Source organism: Prinia subflava, chromosome 1 (assembly GCF_021018805.1).
Source record: "Prinia subflava isolate CZ2003 ecotype Zambia chromosome 1, Cam_Psub_1.2, whole genome shotgun sequence".
In the NCBI taxonomy this organism is placed as follows: domain Eukaryota; kingdom Metazoa; phylum Chordata; class Aves; order Passeriformes; family Cisticolidae; genus Prinia; species Prinia subflava.
The window spans coordinates 48,449,920-48,467,862 of NC_086247.1; the positions used below are offsets into that span (position 1 = coordinate 48,449,920).

Sequence of the window (17,943 nt, forward strand, 5' to 3'; positions counted from 1 at the left end):
CACCAGGACTCTGTGTCTCAGCATCAGCTTAAGGACTGGCTTTGCAACGTGCAAGTGGGTGCTTGACCAGAGACTCCCAAGGAGACCTGCAGAAAGCAGACAATTCTGAAAGTCAGTGGTGGGATCTGTGCCAGAGGCATTCTTCAGCCTCTTTCCCTGGGGCAAGAGTGCTGTTCTTCCTCCCCACAGGGCTGGGGCTGCCTGCTTTCTCACAAACCCCTGTGAACTATGAGTGATGTGTTGAAACCACCCTTTTTACTCCAGATTTCTCTATACAGAGTCAGGTTCAGAAAGACCAGCAATTGAGTTGACCAGCTGCTAGTAAATGAATATTAACACAGAGAAATGTGAAAAATGAGTGGACAAACCCTTGCCTGAAAGATTAAAGTCTTAGGATTCATTAACTTGTAGGCTAATAGCACACGTTTCACAAGCATCTGTAATAGATTGTCTTCCTTTGTGCAAATGTATTTTCCATTTTCACTCTCTCCTCAGCCAAGTGTGAGGTTCAGAGGGGGAGGGAGAGACTGTCCATCTGCTTCAGCCCAGCATCCAGGGATCTTTAACAAGTCTGGCCAGGGGATTTCAAGATCTGCAAGGGTACCTGTTTGGTATTTCCACAGAAGAGAAATTGGAATGTTTTGGGTAGTGATGTGTCTTGGTCAAGGAGTAAGCAGCAGCTCAGTGAGTGATGGCAATTCATATAGATTACAGCAAATTAACTATTCCATTCCATTCCATTCCATTCCATTCCATTCCATTCCATTCCATTCCATTCCATTCCATTCCATTCCATTCCATCATTTACAGAAAAGAAGTGTGGAGTTATCTTAATTTTTAATGCAACCTGGGGACTTGCAGTTCCCATTACAGCTAATAGATTCTTCACTCTTTCTGATAACGTGTTTAAAACTAAACCCATCAAATTTCTTACCTAAGCAGAATTAATCATGCTAGATCTTAGCCATCAATCATTGATTGGCTTTTATTAATGATTAGGTAAACAAAATAGAATAGAACTTCTTAAAGTTGCTGTTACAGCCTGTGCGCTACAGACACCCACTCTCCCCATCTCCTCTTTGACTACGAGGGAGTAATATTGCTGAATATCACAAGGTGGGATATGATTTGCTGATAATACCTGTCCATATTTCACATCAAGCACCTGTAAGTATTTAAATATCCCATTTCAAAGTATCCAAAACTTCATAGAAGATAGACCTCAGACACATTTCAAAGACACGGAGAAACTGAAGGAAATAGCATTAAGTGGGCAAGCCCCCAAAACACTGGCAAGTAAAATGACATACAAAATGGCAAAATTTGCTTATCTCATTCCAGAATCTGCTCATATGTCAGCCTGCATCTGAGTTCCTGATTTTTTTTCAACTCCTGTACCTTCAGAAAGTGTACAAAGAAGGCCCTTATATAATGCCGTGGTTTTTATAGCAAGCTAAAACTATACTTAAGAGATTAAATGTTGAAAGCTATTTTTAGCCAAACTAATGGTATCAATTTCCCTAATAACATAAGCTGCAGGTGTCTCCTAAAGTAAAAAGTAAGACGATGGAAGACCTAACATGACAAAAAGCTACCGACTACAGAAAAGTTGCAGTTCCAAATTGCATTAAATCAGGCAATTCTGCCCAACACTCCCCCTGGTGGTTTTGCCCGCAGAGATGGGCATGAAGTCGCATACATGCAAAATCCTCCAGCCTAATGACTAAACGTCCTGTTAATAGGATCAAGTACCTTCTCATCAGATAAGTAGAACATGGCAAAATCCCTGACACTCCCAGAAATTAGATCAGAACACAGCCCAGCCCCTTCCTGACGCAGGCAGCAATTTTGCAGAAGAGGTACAAGATATTAATGGTAAATATACTTGGTTTTTTTTATTTTCTTTGGTTGTGTGTTTGTATTTCTTTGCAAAGTTAATTGGTCTTTTGCTGTAAAGGTAAAGGTACAATATGCAAGTAGCTATAGAAGTAGATCCAGGCTATAAACAAATCCAGGCTTTTAATTTCCATATGCTCTTGTGGCTGATAATTGCATCTCCAAGAAGGCTATGCTGGCTAACTACAAGGCACCTGAATACTGTGATCACTTAATCAGATGAGAACCATAAAGTGCAGTTGCAGGTTTCTGAAAAATAAACTTTTTTCCTTGCTCTTAGGAGGGAAATAGAACAAATGGCATTTCTTTCCCTTATTTTGCAGGGATTTCTTTCATTTGCTGATCTGTTTGTTTATAAAACTGATCTAATTGTTGATTTCTTGGCATACCTATTGTTGCATCTCTCATATTAAGCCTTATTCTGAAGGACACTGAAAGGGATTGCGTGTTTGGACACAAGAAAGGGAATAACATTTCAGAAGCTTCCCTCTTTAAAACTGGCAACAGTGTTTAGCATGGATGTATTTATAATATGAACTAAGGACACAATATGAGATCAGTAATTAGTGTGTTTCACAAAGTAGAAAAGGGACAGACAGAGCAGCATAAGCTTTTGATTTTATATATACATGTCCTGATTCTGTTAACTGCTGTGCAAACTCAGTGGAATTCATCTAATTAATTTAAATAGATAATTACAAATGAGGTCAAGCTGCTTACTCATGTATTTTCACCAAGAGTAGCATTTAGGTGCATGCTACACATTGCAGAAACCATAGTTAAAGACAAAATTAAGGGGGTCTTGTTAGATAATTAGTATTATAGTTAGTATGAATATTTACTTAGTATACCTAGACATCTGAGCTTTCTGTTAATGTCTGGATGTAACTGCACTGAACTGTTTTTCTCAAACAGAAAGAACATGAGGCCCTCTTGGATATTTATACTACATGTGCTGTGTTTGAGGGGCCACCGGTGCGCGCCGACGAAGCAGGAGGAAATGAACCTCCGGGACAACCTCAAGCGTACGTACGCTCTTCCTGCAGGGTGTGCTGGAAGCCCCTGGGCCCAGGGCTCCAGCTGGGCAGTGCATTTTGACTTCCACAAGTTCCCCTTGCATGTGTGGAGCTTAGAAACCATAATAAAGCTGATTGCATGCCTACACACACACACACACAATAGGAAGATAAGAACAAGCAGGACAAAAAAGAGATTAACAGAGAAGCATCACCTGCCAAAAAAGAAAGTATTTACAGGATTTTTATAGGTTTTTTGGTTCCTTGTAGATCATCACAACATAAATCAAACCCAAAATTCAATTCAACAGATTTTGAATTATTTTGTTTGTTCAAATAATCTTTGAAAATGTTTCCTCTACACTTCCATACTTCACTGAAAAAGATGGCTTTTACAAACAACTGAAATAAAATTACCTAATTTAGAAAATAACAGCTATTCTGCACACATACACATGCCTCTAAGCATGGCTTTATTTTGTGGATAGAAAGAGGATTAGCCATTCAACAGTCCTGTGCTTCAGTCTATGTTGACAAGATTTCTATAATAAACAAACAAAAAAGTTAGGGATGGGGAAGAAAGATATAAAGGAAGAAGTGATCACTGTGGTTTTGGCAGTCCCAAGGTGATATGGTTTGTTTTCTATAGTTCCAGTGATAGTCATGGCATTTCCACAAAGAAAACGAATACAGATAAAGGATAGGCAATCATGCAGAGCTTGAAGGTGCAAAGCATGGGCCAGCCCAGGTTTTCACCAAAACTCTATGGTCATTATTCACAGGAACTCTAGAAATTGAATTTTTATGAAAACAGGTTGAAGGTACTTGTAATCTACATTTTCATAATGTAGAGGGAAGCTGTCACAAGCTTCTACCAGATCAAAGATAAATATAAGAGTTACGTAATTTGAAAACTGATGAGTGATCTTTGTAGATATCCAAAACCTAGGATGATGTCCTGTGTAATCTGATGTGGTTGACCCTGCTTTGAGTGGGGGGGGTGGGGGGCAGACTCAATGATCTCCAAAGGTACCAGCCTCAATTGTTCTGGGATTCAGTATTCAGCAGTGGGACAGCTGAATATGTATTTTGAGTTACATACAACTGATCCTTGCAAAAGCTCTGGGCTTTTCCATCAGATTCTTATCTGATGGAAATCGTCTTGTCTCAGTGCTATTCAGCATTTGCTGTCTCAGATTTGGCTCTGCCACTCTAGGGAAACATAGAGCTATTTCATTCTCCTGCATCATCAGTGCATGACAATTTGCAATAGTGTTAAAATCTGATTAAGTCACTGTATAATTTGGCTGTTTTTAGAATTATCTGAAGTTGGAGAGAAGTATGTAGATGAAGAGGTAAAGAAAGCTTTGATTGGTATTAAGCAGATGAAAATTATGATGGAAAGAAACGAAGATAAGCACATAGATCTGATGAAAACCTTGAAGAAGAGCAGTGAAGAAAAACAGGTAACATAAATGCATCTCTGCTTTTTTTTTTCTGTTTATTCTGGGAAGAATGTAAACCAAATTGTATGTACAAAACAAGCAGTGTACATCTTTTCACGCAGTCACAGGATTGAGAGAAAGTCTGCTTCTGCCCCTTTGTCTCACTAGCAGAGGAAAATTGCACATACTGCTTGTTTCTAAAAACCCCTGCTTCACTGAATTCACACCAAGGCAACTGCAGGCCACTGCAGAAGTGTTTTGTGCAGAAGGTCCAGCAGCTCTGCCCTCCATGTCTCCATACTCCTGGGGTCACAAGATGTTTTCCAGCTTGCCTTGCTTTTGCTTCAGACCTGCAGGAGAATATCAAAGCCACAAATGATAATGTGCTCTAAAGAAAGTACAGTGAATCAGGGAAATTTCCAATGCCTTAGTGCAATGCCTAGGCTCAGAACCATGTGCTCAGATGATCTGAAGAAACAGAGGTTTACTGTACATTTAAAAAAATACAAATATCCTAACTTTGTTTGAACGAAGTTGAAGGAAAATTCCCTCCTGGCCCAACATCTGGTAGTTAAACTACTGATATTAACAAGCCAAAAAGTACCTGATAACTTTCTAACATCTTAGGGAACACCAGTGCACTCCCACAATCAACACTCTTGTTAGATCTTACTGCATGATTTCATTTAGACAGGACTTACATCCACAGTAAGAGTTCATAAAACACTGAATAAATGTATTAGAAAGATCAGAAAATAACTAAACATAGATTATGAAAACTGCAGTTACTGTCTCCATCAAGCACATTCTGACAGAAGTTTTCTTTTGTATGAGTCTCTTCCCAATTGGAATGCTGACAAAAACAAATAAGCCCCACCAATTAAAAGGTTTCTGTCATACTTAGAGATAACTTGGAACATTGTTTGGAAAACAAAACTATTAAAATATGTTGCAACTGGAGAGAGAAATTGATGATGTGCAATCTACTTTAATAGAACTTTTCTCTTTCCATTGTCAAGTCTATTCCAAAAATGCTGCTTCTGATCTGCTCAGCTTTGTGCCCTAACTGATGAAGAAAATAGAAGCAGCATTGTAAAATGCATCTTGTTTGCCCTTCAGCATGGAAGGACTGCTCACACTTCCACAGGAGCAGAAAAAAGTCCCCTTACTAGAGCGTTTTGATTAGTATACTCGCACAGCTGAGATGCTATATATTTATATATGTCTGCTTTAGAAAGACTTTATGGCAAGGACCTACCCTGGTGAAATATAATCCCTTAAAGGTAAAGAAAAGCAACAGAAAAGGACTATTTGTGGGACAGATGAATACTGCTCAGATGATATGGAGAAAAAATAACACAAGTTGAACACATGACCATGTGGGAGGCTGAATTCTTACACAGAATGATGTGTGAGTTTTTCTCGTAACATCAAAAATCCTGGTAGACTGTAGAGATCCACTTGTTTCTGTAGGCTGTGCCCCTTTAGAGAATAACATCAGAAAAATCCTGTAAGGCAAAGGTTTTCAATTTTCAGTTCCCTCCATATGTGACTGCAGCTGAGAAGGCAACCTACCCTAGTGGTCAGGGATTAGCAAAAAAGGGAGCCATAAATAGCCAAAATGAGTGATCAACACTGGGGTATAATCTGAAAATTGCCCTCAACTGAATCTTTTTCCTTAGCAAGCCTTGCAACTTATGGATGAAGTAAAGGCAAGACTGGAAGAAGAGGAAAGACAATGTCAAATATCCTTGAAAAATCTATGGGATGAATGTGAATCTTGTTTAGAAAGTACCTGCATGAGATATTATACAACTTGCAAACATGGTGTGTCAACCTTTAAGAGAAAGGTAGGAAGAAATTTTGTGTCTGGAGAATACTCTTGAGTTCACCCAAAGTTTTAGAGACAGTACATCTTATTTTCTCAATACCTAGGTCTGCCAGTTATATCAGTTTACTAAAATTAATTTGATTTGGAGGGTCTGGAAATATGAAGTTATATGATAGAGATTACATGTGATTATGGTCATGGAATGCTGAGCCAAAATGAGTTCAGTTGCATCCTGGCAAGATTCCATGGAAACTGATGAGTCCCCTAACTCCAAGAGACTCATTCCAGATATACAATGTTTTCCCTCACAGTGGGACTTGCACTAAGATGCTCAATAATTGTTTGTGAAAAATACTTCATAGATTCTTTACGGTCCATCTGAAAATCAGCAAAGTTAAAAGTGTAGATGTCGTTACCAAAATTACACGGGGGAAAAAAGTCACCTACTTATTACGTCATTCTTTCCTATATTTATCTTAAATAAATACTTTAAGTAACAAACAAAGCTTTAAAATGCTTAACCTCTTATAATAAAGGAACCTCTCAGCAAAGGAGAGTCCCCTAATTCTACTAGAAAGAAAATATGGTTTCCTGACTAGCCCATTATTACTACAAAATTTAACAATTGTAATCACATTTTTTTGTTTGGGCACATGCTTTAAGCCCAACAAACTTCTGAAGCAAACCTGTTGCTACTAAAATGTTAGGCAGATTCCCTAGCTTTCACCCCTCCCATGTACTGAAAAATACAATAACTTAAACATTAAATGTGGTGTGTTTCAGGCAGGGTTTAGAGAAAAGATGTTTAATATTTGTGCATATTCTTAAAATAATTCAGGTTAAAATGTGGGAGATATTAAATTTAAGACTGTTTGTGATACTTTTAGCTTTTTAGCTACCGCCCATGGGTAGCTCATATATATGTTTCAGATTTGAATCAAGAGTCTGTGGATGCTGCAGTTCTGCAGTAAAAGTTATATGCTGCATTGTCTTTGACCCTCTTGGTAACTTCCTCCATGAGTTATTTGGTTTATTTTAAGCATTTAAAATAAGAATTGTGTTGTGACCTAAGTCATTAAAAAAAACAAACAAAAAAACAAAACAAAACAAAAACCAAACAAACAAACAAACAAACAAACAAAAAACAACCAAAAAAACCCCACCAAAATAAGACAAAGATGATAGCTGTGGCTGAGGACACACAGACAGCAGGAGCAATACTGGCTTAGGCTGTTTCTCAGTGCTGTTTCACACTTCACCTTTCCTCTAAGCTGCACTAGTGGTCAGATCAAGCTGATGATTTTTTAATTTATTTTTTTAATTAATATATCTTTATCTATATGTATATCTGTCTATATCTGTTTATATCAATATGTGTGTGTTTTAGCAGGGTGCTTCTCAACCCTTACCTGTTTTCTAATGCCATGGAGTGCGGCTTAAAAAACCACTCCATTGGCTCAGGCTGAAGTAGTGCCTTAAATCAGGAGCAGGGAACGAGTGGCCGAGACCAAGAAACTGGAACTCTGTAACAGCAGAATTGACATTTGGTCTCTTACATGGTACAACCATGGACTCAGAGCCACTGCTTTATTGATTTTGCTGGTTTCCATTCGCACAAGGACAGGAGGATTAGCCCAGTGGTGACAGAGCAAGCTTTTTACAAATCAAGATGAGAACAATCATATTCTGCTCTCTACACTGTGCATAAGCAGACAAAAATGCATCTCACATTTTTACAACATAAAGTCCAAGCTGTCTGTTGGAAGAAATCCAAATGCTGATAATACCTTTGAGCCCCCAAAGATTAAAGGGCAACTGGCAGACTTTTTACTCCAGATCTGGTTTGGAACTAATGATTTAGATTGAATGCACTTCCTCTCTTTGGGATCTAGTGTCTTAAATTATTTCAGAGAATATGCTCTGTTGGCAATTATTAAGAGGACATTGTTCCTATGAGTATTTGAAAGAGAAAAATTAGAGACACTTACTTAAGAGGTGAGAAACTGATAACTTGTCTGTCTCCTAATCTGTCTCCTTCTTATACACAGGTTGAAGATTTTTTGAGGAAAATACCCCCACTCATATTTACTTTTCATGAGGACCAAGGAAAAGACATCCAGTCTAATGAAAAGCCTGAGAAGGAGGATACCCAGCTAGTAAAGATGGAAGACTTATTTAGCCAGCTGTTATCAGATGTGGGCTCAATATTTGACAGAAGTTTCATTTTTTTCAAGCACATGCAAAAAGAATTTGACCAGTCTTTCCAGACATATTTCATGTCTGACCTGGACTTGAGTGAGGCCCCCAGTATGCCAGCCTTACCTGAGGTCACCACCAGAACTGAGGGCCCCCAGAGAGGCTGGGGCATGCCTGGCTTCTTACAGATAGTTTTTGATTTCAGCAGGACGGTATTCGAGGGTGTCACTGAGGTGATCACCGACGTGTTCGATGAATACAGGGATTACAGGAGAGACGTGCCAGAACAAACCAAAGGCAAGTGTTAGAAGATGAAAATTGACTGCACTGACAATGACATCAACCCTCTTGGGATGGCTAAACTACAGTGAATTACTCAGTTTCCAGTATGTGAGTGTGAGATACGTAAGGAAGCTCTGGAGGGTCAAGGATAACTAAGAGTTAAATGAATAAATAGAAGTCACCTAGAAATCTCAGAGAAATGTTGCAGGGGGAGTTAGGGGTCCTACATAGCCTGATTTCATGGCAATTCTCAAAGCATTTGCAGGAGCTCCTCAGGAGCACTTAAATTCAGGGTGGATGCAGTTTTTCATAAGGCTGACTGGCAGATTGAATCTCAGCATTTGTCAGGATATGATTTGTATCATCTCTTATTGACATGGTCACCAATTTAAAAAAATTAGGGTAATTCTGTGAGATGTCAAGGCATATCCCTGCCCTTGCTAAATGATGCTAAATTCAGCTTGACAGCTGCAAGTCCTGTTCCAGGCTACAGCAGCAATGTAATTTGACAATCCAATACCAGCCAAAGACCAGCCATCAGGTTTTCCAGTGACCAGAAAATTCTGGGTATACCATTGGCGATGACACTCAGTGAAGGAAAAGGACCATGGCCAACTTTTAGAATACAAATAAGCCTCATATTTGACTATTGTAAATAGGACAAATACATGCTGGTCATTGCCAAGCAAATCACAGTAAGCACATGCCTTAACTCTGAGTGGCAGGTGACATAAACATCATCAGGAAGTACAAAGTGACATGACTCTTGAATAGTGTTATTAATTTCTTTTTCTATATCATAAGCCATATGACCACGGAAATAGGCTTTGGTTCTGTGCTTCAATCTAATTGTATGTGATTATGAAACACCTTGACTTCTACAAGTCAAAAAGATCTCAGCAGAACCCACATGTTGTAGAAAAAATGTGTAATAATATTAACAATTGTTTGGTTATGTCTGGGGAATACACTCCTAAATCTTTATAAGGGAATATATTACAGCAGCATGAATTCCTTGAAAGAAAACATGATTTGAATCTTCTCCTTCTGACTTCTACTTTTTAATAATTTATTCCTTTTATTTTTGTGAGGGGAGAGGAAGTGGAGGGGTTGGGAGGGAATTTATGCAAAATACTTTGGATTAGGGAAAGAAATTATATTTTAGCACTCAGGCTCAGTAATGAATGCATACTTATAAAGACTCTAACAGCAGTCTAAAAATACTATGACTTCATTCTAGATCCTGACAGAAGTGGCATGTTTTCAAAAATTGTGTCAGGACGCCAGAGACTTCAGTGCAGGGAGCTTCGGGAGAACTCCTCTGGATGCCCACAGTTTCATGAGAGATGCCAGAAATGTCAAGACAATCTTTTGCATGGTAAATAAGTATTTTCATGGGGTTTTTGGGGGGTTTGTTTTTTGGGGTTTTTTTGTTTGTTTGTTTTTTGGCTTTTGGTTTTTTTTCAGTAATGCATTGATCACTGGTTTATAGATTTTGAGGTTTTAATTTTCTACTGGAATTCAAATTTAGTCCCCGAATTTTTACTGTAACTATGGCTACAATAACCATTCCTCATTCCAGATGATTTCAATTAGCTTTCCCCACTGTCTCCACAGAGTGTCAGTATAGCTCAGTTGTTAACATACCGCTGGCGCCCAAAAGAGACGTCCCACAGCCTATTACAAAATATATGGGCCTTTTGTAAGAGCTGCCGTCCTGCAGAGGAGTAAGATGTCAGGCAGCAGTCGATCCTGCCTGGGTGCAGCAGTGCTGAGCAGAAAGTGAGGAGAAGCTCAAACTCCTGACAGTCGCTTCTCCTGCTGACACCAGGTGTAAGCTCAGGTATCATTCAGTGCCTCGCAAGGAAAGCAAGTGCTGAAGAGCCTGTAATTACTTTTTGTTGAACCCTGTCTACAAACAGAACTGACATGAAGGACAAAAACGGGATTTAATGTCAGTATATAAGAAGATGGCAGAGCTCTGTCAGCATCATCCATAGGCACCTGAAAAACCTTCAGACTGATCACCTAGAACTGTTGTCAAGACTCCCACTGCAGCATAACATACCTGTCTTTCCAGAATTATTTAGATCTCAAAGTCCAACGAATATGCTTAAATCTAAATGTCTTCAGAATATCTCCAGAGTGGCAAACATGAATGAGCAATGAAACACTTTTAAAAGAATTATCTGACTACTTATCTTGTTATCTACACCCATGTATTGCCAGCTTGTTACTGTACCATCAGCTTGAAGGTGCCCCTTGATAATCCAATTTGACAGAAATTGAATTTTTACAGAGCAATTATTGTACAGAAATTTTTCTTGTTTAAAACTTATATTTTAGTAAAGAAAAAACCAGCAATCTTCAGTTCTGAATTTGCAGCAGATGGTAGTAGTCTCATTCTACTGTCTAACTATTTTAAGATAAATATTAGGTCTTAATACTCAACAGGAATACAGACTTTCTTGTAATAACCTCTGTCACAGAATCATAGAATACTTTGAGGTTAAAGGGACCTTTACAAGTCATCTAGACCAATCCCCCAGAAATCAGCAGGGACATCTTCATCTACACCATGTAGATGAGCCCCACAGGACCTGATCTTGAATGTTTCCAGTGATGAGACATCTACCTGTTCTGAGGGCAACTCATTTCAGTGTTTAACCACCCTTATTTTAAGAAACTTCTTGCTTACATATAGTCGAAATCCACTCTCTTTCAATTTAAAATCATTACCTCTTGTCCCCATGGCCTGATTAAAAGCTTGTCCCTATCATTCTTACAGGTACCCTTCAGCTGCTGATGGTCACAAATTATATGCAAAGGCCACAATAAGCGTCTCCAGTCTTCTCCAGGCTCAATAACCCCATCTCTCTCAGCCTGTCTTAATAAATAGGAGAGGTGCTCCCACCCTCTAAGAGTTTTTGTGGCCCTCCTCTGGACATGCTTCACCAGGTCCATGCCTTTCTGTGCTGAGGAGTTGTCGTGGTTTGACACTGGCCCAATGCCAGGTCCACTGACCTTGGTGTCTCCATGTTGTTTCCCTCACATGTTCTCACCTCCTCCTTTACTCTGACAAGAAGCAAAATCCAGTGACTTTGGATTTTCTTCTTACATGTGTCATCACAGAGCCATCACCAGCCTCTCTCATTGGCCCAGTTTTGGCCAGCAGCTTGTCCATCTTCAGAGCCATCAGGGATTGGCTCTGCTGGACATGGTGGGAAGATCCAGCAGCTTCTCACAGGAGCTGTCTTTGTGGCCTCCCTGCTACCTAAAACGAAGGAGTGCCAAACCAATACAGGAGTACAGACCTGGAAGAAGTACTTCAGGAGTCTTAGAAGAGCAGGGGGCAAAATCACCTCCCTCAACATGCTGGCCATGATTCTTTTGATGTAGCCCAGGATGTGTTTGGTTTTCTGGGCCGTGAGCACACATGGCCAGTTCATGTCCAGCTTTTCATCCACCAGCACCCCCAAGTCCTTCTTGGCAGGGCTGCTCTCAATCTTCATCTTCCAGCCTGTGTTGATAGCAGGAGTTGCCACAATCCAGGTGCAGCACCTTGCACTTGGCCTTGCTGAACCTCATGAGGCCCACTTCCTGAGCTTGTCCAGATCCCTCTGCATGGCATCCCATCCCTGGGTGTGTCAACCACCCACTCAGCTTGGTGTCTTCTGTGAACCCGCCAAGGGTGCACTCGATCCCCCTGTCCATGTCATTGATGAAGACATTAAACAGTACTGGTCCCAGTATGAACTCCTGAGGGACACCACTTGTCTGTGATGTCTGTCTGGGGATGAAACCATTGACCACTTCCCTCTGGATGTGACCAACCACACAATTCCTCATCCAAACATTCCACCCACCAAATCTGTATCTCTTCAGTTTAGGGAGAAGGATGTTGTGGGGGACTGTGTCAGTGGTGTTACAGAAGTACAGCTAAATGACTTCTCTAACCCTTTACTTCTCCACTGATGGAATCTCTCCATCACAGGAGGCCACTGGGTTGGTCAGGCAGGACTTGGACTTGGTGAAGCTCTGCTGGCTGTCCCCAATCGCCTCCCTATCTTCCATGTGCCTGAGCAGAGCTTCTTGGAGGATCTGTTCCATGATCTTTCCAGGCACAGAACTGAGGCTGACAGGGTGGTAGTCCTCAGGGTCCTTCTTACAACCCTTTTTTAAAAATCAGTGAAATATTTCCATTTTCCCAGTCACCAGGGACTTCTCTTCCATGACTTCTCAAATATCATGGAGAGTGGCTACATCAGCCAATTCCCTCTGGAATTATCAGGTCTCAAAAGTCATGTTCTCTTACAGCAGAAGCAACTTTGCTCTCTCAGCCCCTGCCTTGAAGTCTATATACCTGGGATAGATTCATGATGGAATATGAGCCGATTTAAAAACCCCCATAATGTATAAGAAGACTATGAAATTGCTATAAGTAGAATTTACCAGGTCTTATTTAGCATTAACAGAAAATATATCACCATGAAATATAATACAAACCTTAAACTCTATGATAGAAACTTGGTAAATCACTTTAATAAAACAAACAGGATAATGCATTCATTTAGTCATTGAGTCTAAACTAAATCTACCATAATAAGTCAGCAAAAATTATTGTCCTTTCTTCAGCATTATTTAAAGACCCATCCAAACCATGCCCCCTTGCTAGACCTTTTTACAGTTTTCATTTCTTCAGACAGAAAAGATGAAGTACAAGACATAACACTGTCTTTTCTATCAGATTGCCCAAATGTTCCTGAGCTACACATAAAGTTTGATGAAGCCTTTAAGCTGGTTAATGTCTCAGGGGAGCAGTACGAGCAGATTCTCCAGGTGGTTCGGCATCACACGGAGGACACTTCCTACTTGTTGAACAAAATGAAAGAAAGATTTGGGTGGGTGTCTGAGTTATCCAACATGACCATTGGACCAGAAAACATTTTCAACATAGTTAAGGTAAGGGTTGTCTTCTGAAGGGAGCTATTGCTGCCTTTAACCTGCATTTTGCTCATGCTTACGCTCCTGGGGGTTGTGGATGTTTATACATGTGTAATGTTTGGGTTTACAACACGATGTTCCCACTCATCCTGAATTTGTGTATGCTAGGTAATCCCTCGATGAGCTGAAACTCCTGAGATTAGAATCTATTTTCCTCTCAATCCTTTTAGCCTGATAGATGGCTGACAGGCTAACCTGAATCACTGACTGATAAGAGTAAATTGACACTAGCAGCTTTGACTGGCCTCAGATTACCTTCACAGATAAACTGCACTGCACCAGCACTAACACATCCATATTGGATCAATGAATGTCTAGCTATCTATGTCTGTACTTATATATTCCAAAGTTAAAAGAAGACAAATGTTATACAGATTTTTGCAGTGGAAGGTGCACATGCTTGACAGCATCAGTCAATATTTCAGTAAATACGTAATGATTAATTGTGTCTCACACACAAGGAGACATCCAAGGTAAATTCAATTCATTTTCCTGGGCAAGGGACAAATCTTATTCTCTCTTCTAACTCAAAAATCCACTCATATATAGAGAATTACTACTATTACTACCAGAACTTTATACAAAATGATGGTACAATCTACCAGAAAAAAACACAAAACAGGAACAGGAGCCAGGCACACTTTCCTGAGTCTGAGATCTCTGTTCTAGGAAAATAAAGCTACAGAACTGTGTCTGATTTAGAAAAGCACACAGGAATGAATAAATTCAATCACACAAATGTTGTATTGAACTTAGTGGGACAGCTCAGAAGTTTTCATTAGGAGAACAGAAGCTCTTTATAGATATAGCTCATGGTATAAATATTAACATGCAGTTCTTTAATATGGTCTTGGCAGTGCCATGTCAGCTCTTTCCACTACCTACATAAATTCAGACACCCACTGTCTTTTCAGAAGAAAGCACTTTAAAGAAAGTAGACAAGTCTAAAACATTCCCCTATTTAATTTTCCCCTATTAAAGGGAGTGGGCACAGTGGGTATAAACAAAACTGAAAGCACACAGCAGTTTGTAGTGTCTAAAGTACTTATCTCTTTTAGGTGGTACCTGGGGATCCCTCCAGTAAAGATGAAACTGTGGTAGATGTGAACATTCTGACTTCTCCTACTTTCACCATTAAAGTTCCTCCCACCTTAGATCCCAAGAGTCCTGAGTTCATTGAATACATAGCTGGGAAAGCACTCCAATTGTATAAGCAGAATTTTTAAGTGGTAAGTTCATTCTTTCTGCTTTCACAGGGAACACACTTCTTCATAAGAGGTGTTTACTGTAATAAACTTAGAACAAGTTGTTGTAAATAAAGTTGGAACAAGATTCAGTCCTGGTGTATACAAGACTGCCTTCTCAGAAAGGACACATTGAGAAAAACACAAGCATTATGGAAAACACAAACACTCAATGTTCTAGCCTGCAAAACACAGACACTATGATATTAAATGATTTGACTTATTTAACTGTGAAACCCTCAATCTTTTAGTAACAGCTGGGATGAGGTAATGTGATGATAAATATTTCTTCAGAAAAGAATTGCCTCACAGCCACAGTCCAGTGTCTTGGCATCAAAAACCATGTCTTTGTGTTCATTCATCATGAATGGACTGGAATTACCACTATTCACTATGCTGGTTTTTTAAATTTTCAGTAGTGTTTGAGAGCATGCTCATACTATTTTTGATGATAAAGGAGTGCAATGTGAGAATCACCACCAGGACTTGGAAAAGCTCTTGTCATAACATTTCTGCATTAGCAGCACACTGCTCAGATTAACAGTGTTTATTAACAGAGGCTGCAGTTCAACTTGCAGGATTCTACAGAGAAAGATCCTGCTCATGGGCTTCAACCATTTTTGTAGAAAGGACACACAAGAAGCCTCTCTCCTTGTTTAAGACATTTCAGGAAGAGGAAGGAAGAACCAGGCAGAGAGACATGCAGGAAAAATGCTTCATATTTGCTAATCCCACAGGGAATTTCCAGGAGAGATGGAATGGTTTTAGGTGGCATCACACTGCTGTGGAACATGTAAAACACCCTTCCCCGTGTTTCCCTGCCCAGGGGACTCAGGGATGCACAGCTTTAGCAGCCTCCGACTCTCAGAGTTTTCTCTTCTGGGGGAATAGAGCCACAAGACACATGAGACTTTCAGGCAAATCACTGCAGCGTCCTCAGATCTTCTAAGAAGGACCAGATTTGGCCATTGTTTCTCTTTAGGTTGTAGCTGATTTCCTCAGCTGAGCAATTGAAGCGTGACCTGCTCACAAAGAGAAGTCTCAGGAGACAGGAAAAGAGCATTCAACATTAACAAAGTAGATGAAGAAGATTTCAGCATTTTGTATTAAACTTGCTTATTCTTTTGAGGTCAGAGGCACAATTTTTGAGCTGATGAAAGAAATCACTCCCACCAGAGAGGCTGAGGTACTTTGCTTAGGTAAATGTTGGTGAATTTACATTTTAATATTTATAAACACATGAAATAAAATGCTCCAACGTTTTCTCTACGACTTTCCTTCAAAATTCTGTGTAATTTATATGCAGTTATAAATAGAAATGATAAATAATCCTTCAGATCATGGAATACTAATCTTCAGGGCCTAATGATGGCATTAATTATTTCTGTAGTTTGATGATGATTTTTAGCCTGAATCTTAGTCTGATTTTCCTGTGGACATATCTTGTGTAGCCATTTCATACCTGAGAAAAGTAAGCAGTGTTGATTTCAAAATCACACCACCATTTTACATTCAGTTTGCACAAGGCTTAGAGTTCATGAAAATGTAATGGATAAAAAGAGTTAAAACTCGACAAGAAAACTGGACAGATCTATAAGAACAGAAAGGGAGAAGGAAAAAAAATTTCTGTCTGGTTTTTATGTTATGCATATTTTTGTAGAAGGACACTGGTACATTCCACATATACTTATTTTTCTCTATTCAAAACCAAAGTGTATAATCTTTCTCTTTTTTTCCTCCTAGGAAAGAAGAAGTGTGAATTCTTTCTTCCTGAAATAAAATATATGCTTCTTAGTTGAACTACCCTATGCTCGACATAGCCAACTGTTAAATCTCTATGGTTAAAATAGTTGCATATAAATAAAATATTGCTTGGTAAATACTGTGACATACAAGCTATCAACCAAAGACTGCAAAAATCTTTAAACTCTTGAAACCCCAAACAAAATCAATTTCAATATTAGTTTATTTAAATAAAATGTTATTTATGTTGACAGTAAGGTAATCTTTGATAACATGCTATGGCTATGGTTATGTGAAGATTTAAGGACATAATCAGCTGTAAACATAAGTAATTTCTATTTGCATACTTACATTCAAGCACATTCTTAAGCTTTTTCAAGACTGATCCCTACAGATGTTGCACATTCAGCTGAGTCTGAATCAACCAGATTTCCATCTGCATGTAGCATATTATTTTGCAATGAAAATATTCCATTTCTTCTTCCAGTTGCTTTTGATGCTTATTGTGTACAATAAATGACTTATCTGAATATGCACTAATGAGTAAGCCTTCTGCCTCTGGCATTTCTTACAAACAGTAGTTTGCCTCTGGATTTTATTTCTTAATTAATCGAAAGCCTTCATCAGTAAAGAAGCTATTTTTTCTCCCTAAATTATACACATCAGCTTTCAATGATATTTGTAAATTATAATACGGGTTAAGAACTGACATATCTCTCAGCGAGAAGCAGAGCTCTAGGTGATTTGGTATCATTTGCCATGCACAGCATTTCTAAGCATTTTTTGCACACTGGTATATGCACCATTTCCACCTGTAGCTCTGCTAAATAAATCATGCTAATTTCAAAGTGTACAAAAACGTCTGTATTAGATATGAGCAGAGAAAAATATGCACACCCTACTTACACTTCATGTTTTCCTTTACTTCTATACATGCACGTTAAGTATACAAACTTATATGAGAAAAAAAGGCCATTTCACTCTTTTAATTAGTGGAAAAGGTGATTTTCTGCCTGCAGCAAAGAAAGGTGGTATTCTAAATCCACAGTCCTCTGTGGTCCTTAATTTCCACCTATATACCTGTGTTTCAGGATCCTAATCACGAGAGATTATCAGTCTTATCACCTGTAAACACATCACTTGTCAGAAAGCTGGGCTTTATCTCAGAGATAAGTGACTCTTACAAAATTCTTGTCTTCCAAGAGATACCAATGAAGAATATTCAGCAAAGAATCAGTTTCTTCTCTCTAGCAGAGATTATACCTAGAAAAATTTCATAGGACATC

The 17,943-nt window shown here is 39.1% G+C and overlaps 1 protein-coding gene across 1 annotated transcript; it reads left to right on the forward strand.

Annotated features, from left to right (window-relative positions):
* Positions 1–2,818: 2,818 nt before the first annotated feature.
* CLUL1 (clusterin like 1) lies at positions 2,819–14,896 on the forward strand. Its single transcript, XM_063419725.1, has 7 exons — positions 2,819–2,921; positions 4,230–4,378; positions 6,040–6,207; positions 8,237–8,681; positions 9,907–10,044; positions 13,414–13,628; positions 14,729–14,896. The coding sequence occupies exons 1-7, from the start codon at positions 2,819–2,821 to the stop codon at positions 14,894–14,896; spliced, it is 1,386 nt and encodes a 461-aa protein (XP_063275795.1).
* Positions 14,897–17,943: the final 3,047 nt, after the last annotated feature.

Coding starts and splice junctions, on each gene's coding strand:
- CLUL1 (XM_063419725.1), top strand. CDS start 2,819: ATGAGGCCCTCTTGGATATTTATACTACATGTGCTGTGTTTGAGGGGC. Junction 2,922..4,229: donor CCTCCGGGACAACCTCAAGC/GTACGTACGCTC, acceptor GGCTGTTTTTAG/AATTATCTGAAGTTGGAGAG. Junction 13,629..14,728: donor ACATTTTCAACATAGTTAAG/GTAAGGGTTGTC, acceptor TATCTCTTTTAG/GTGGTACCTGGGGATCCCTC.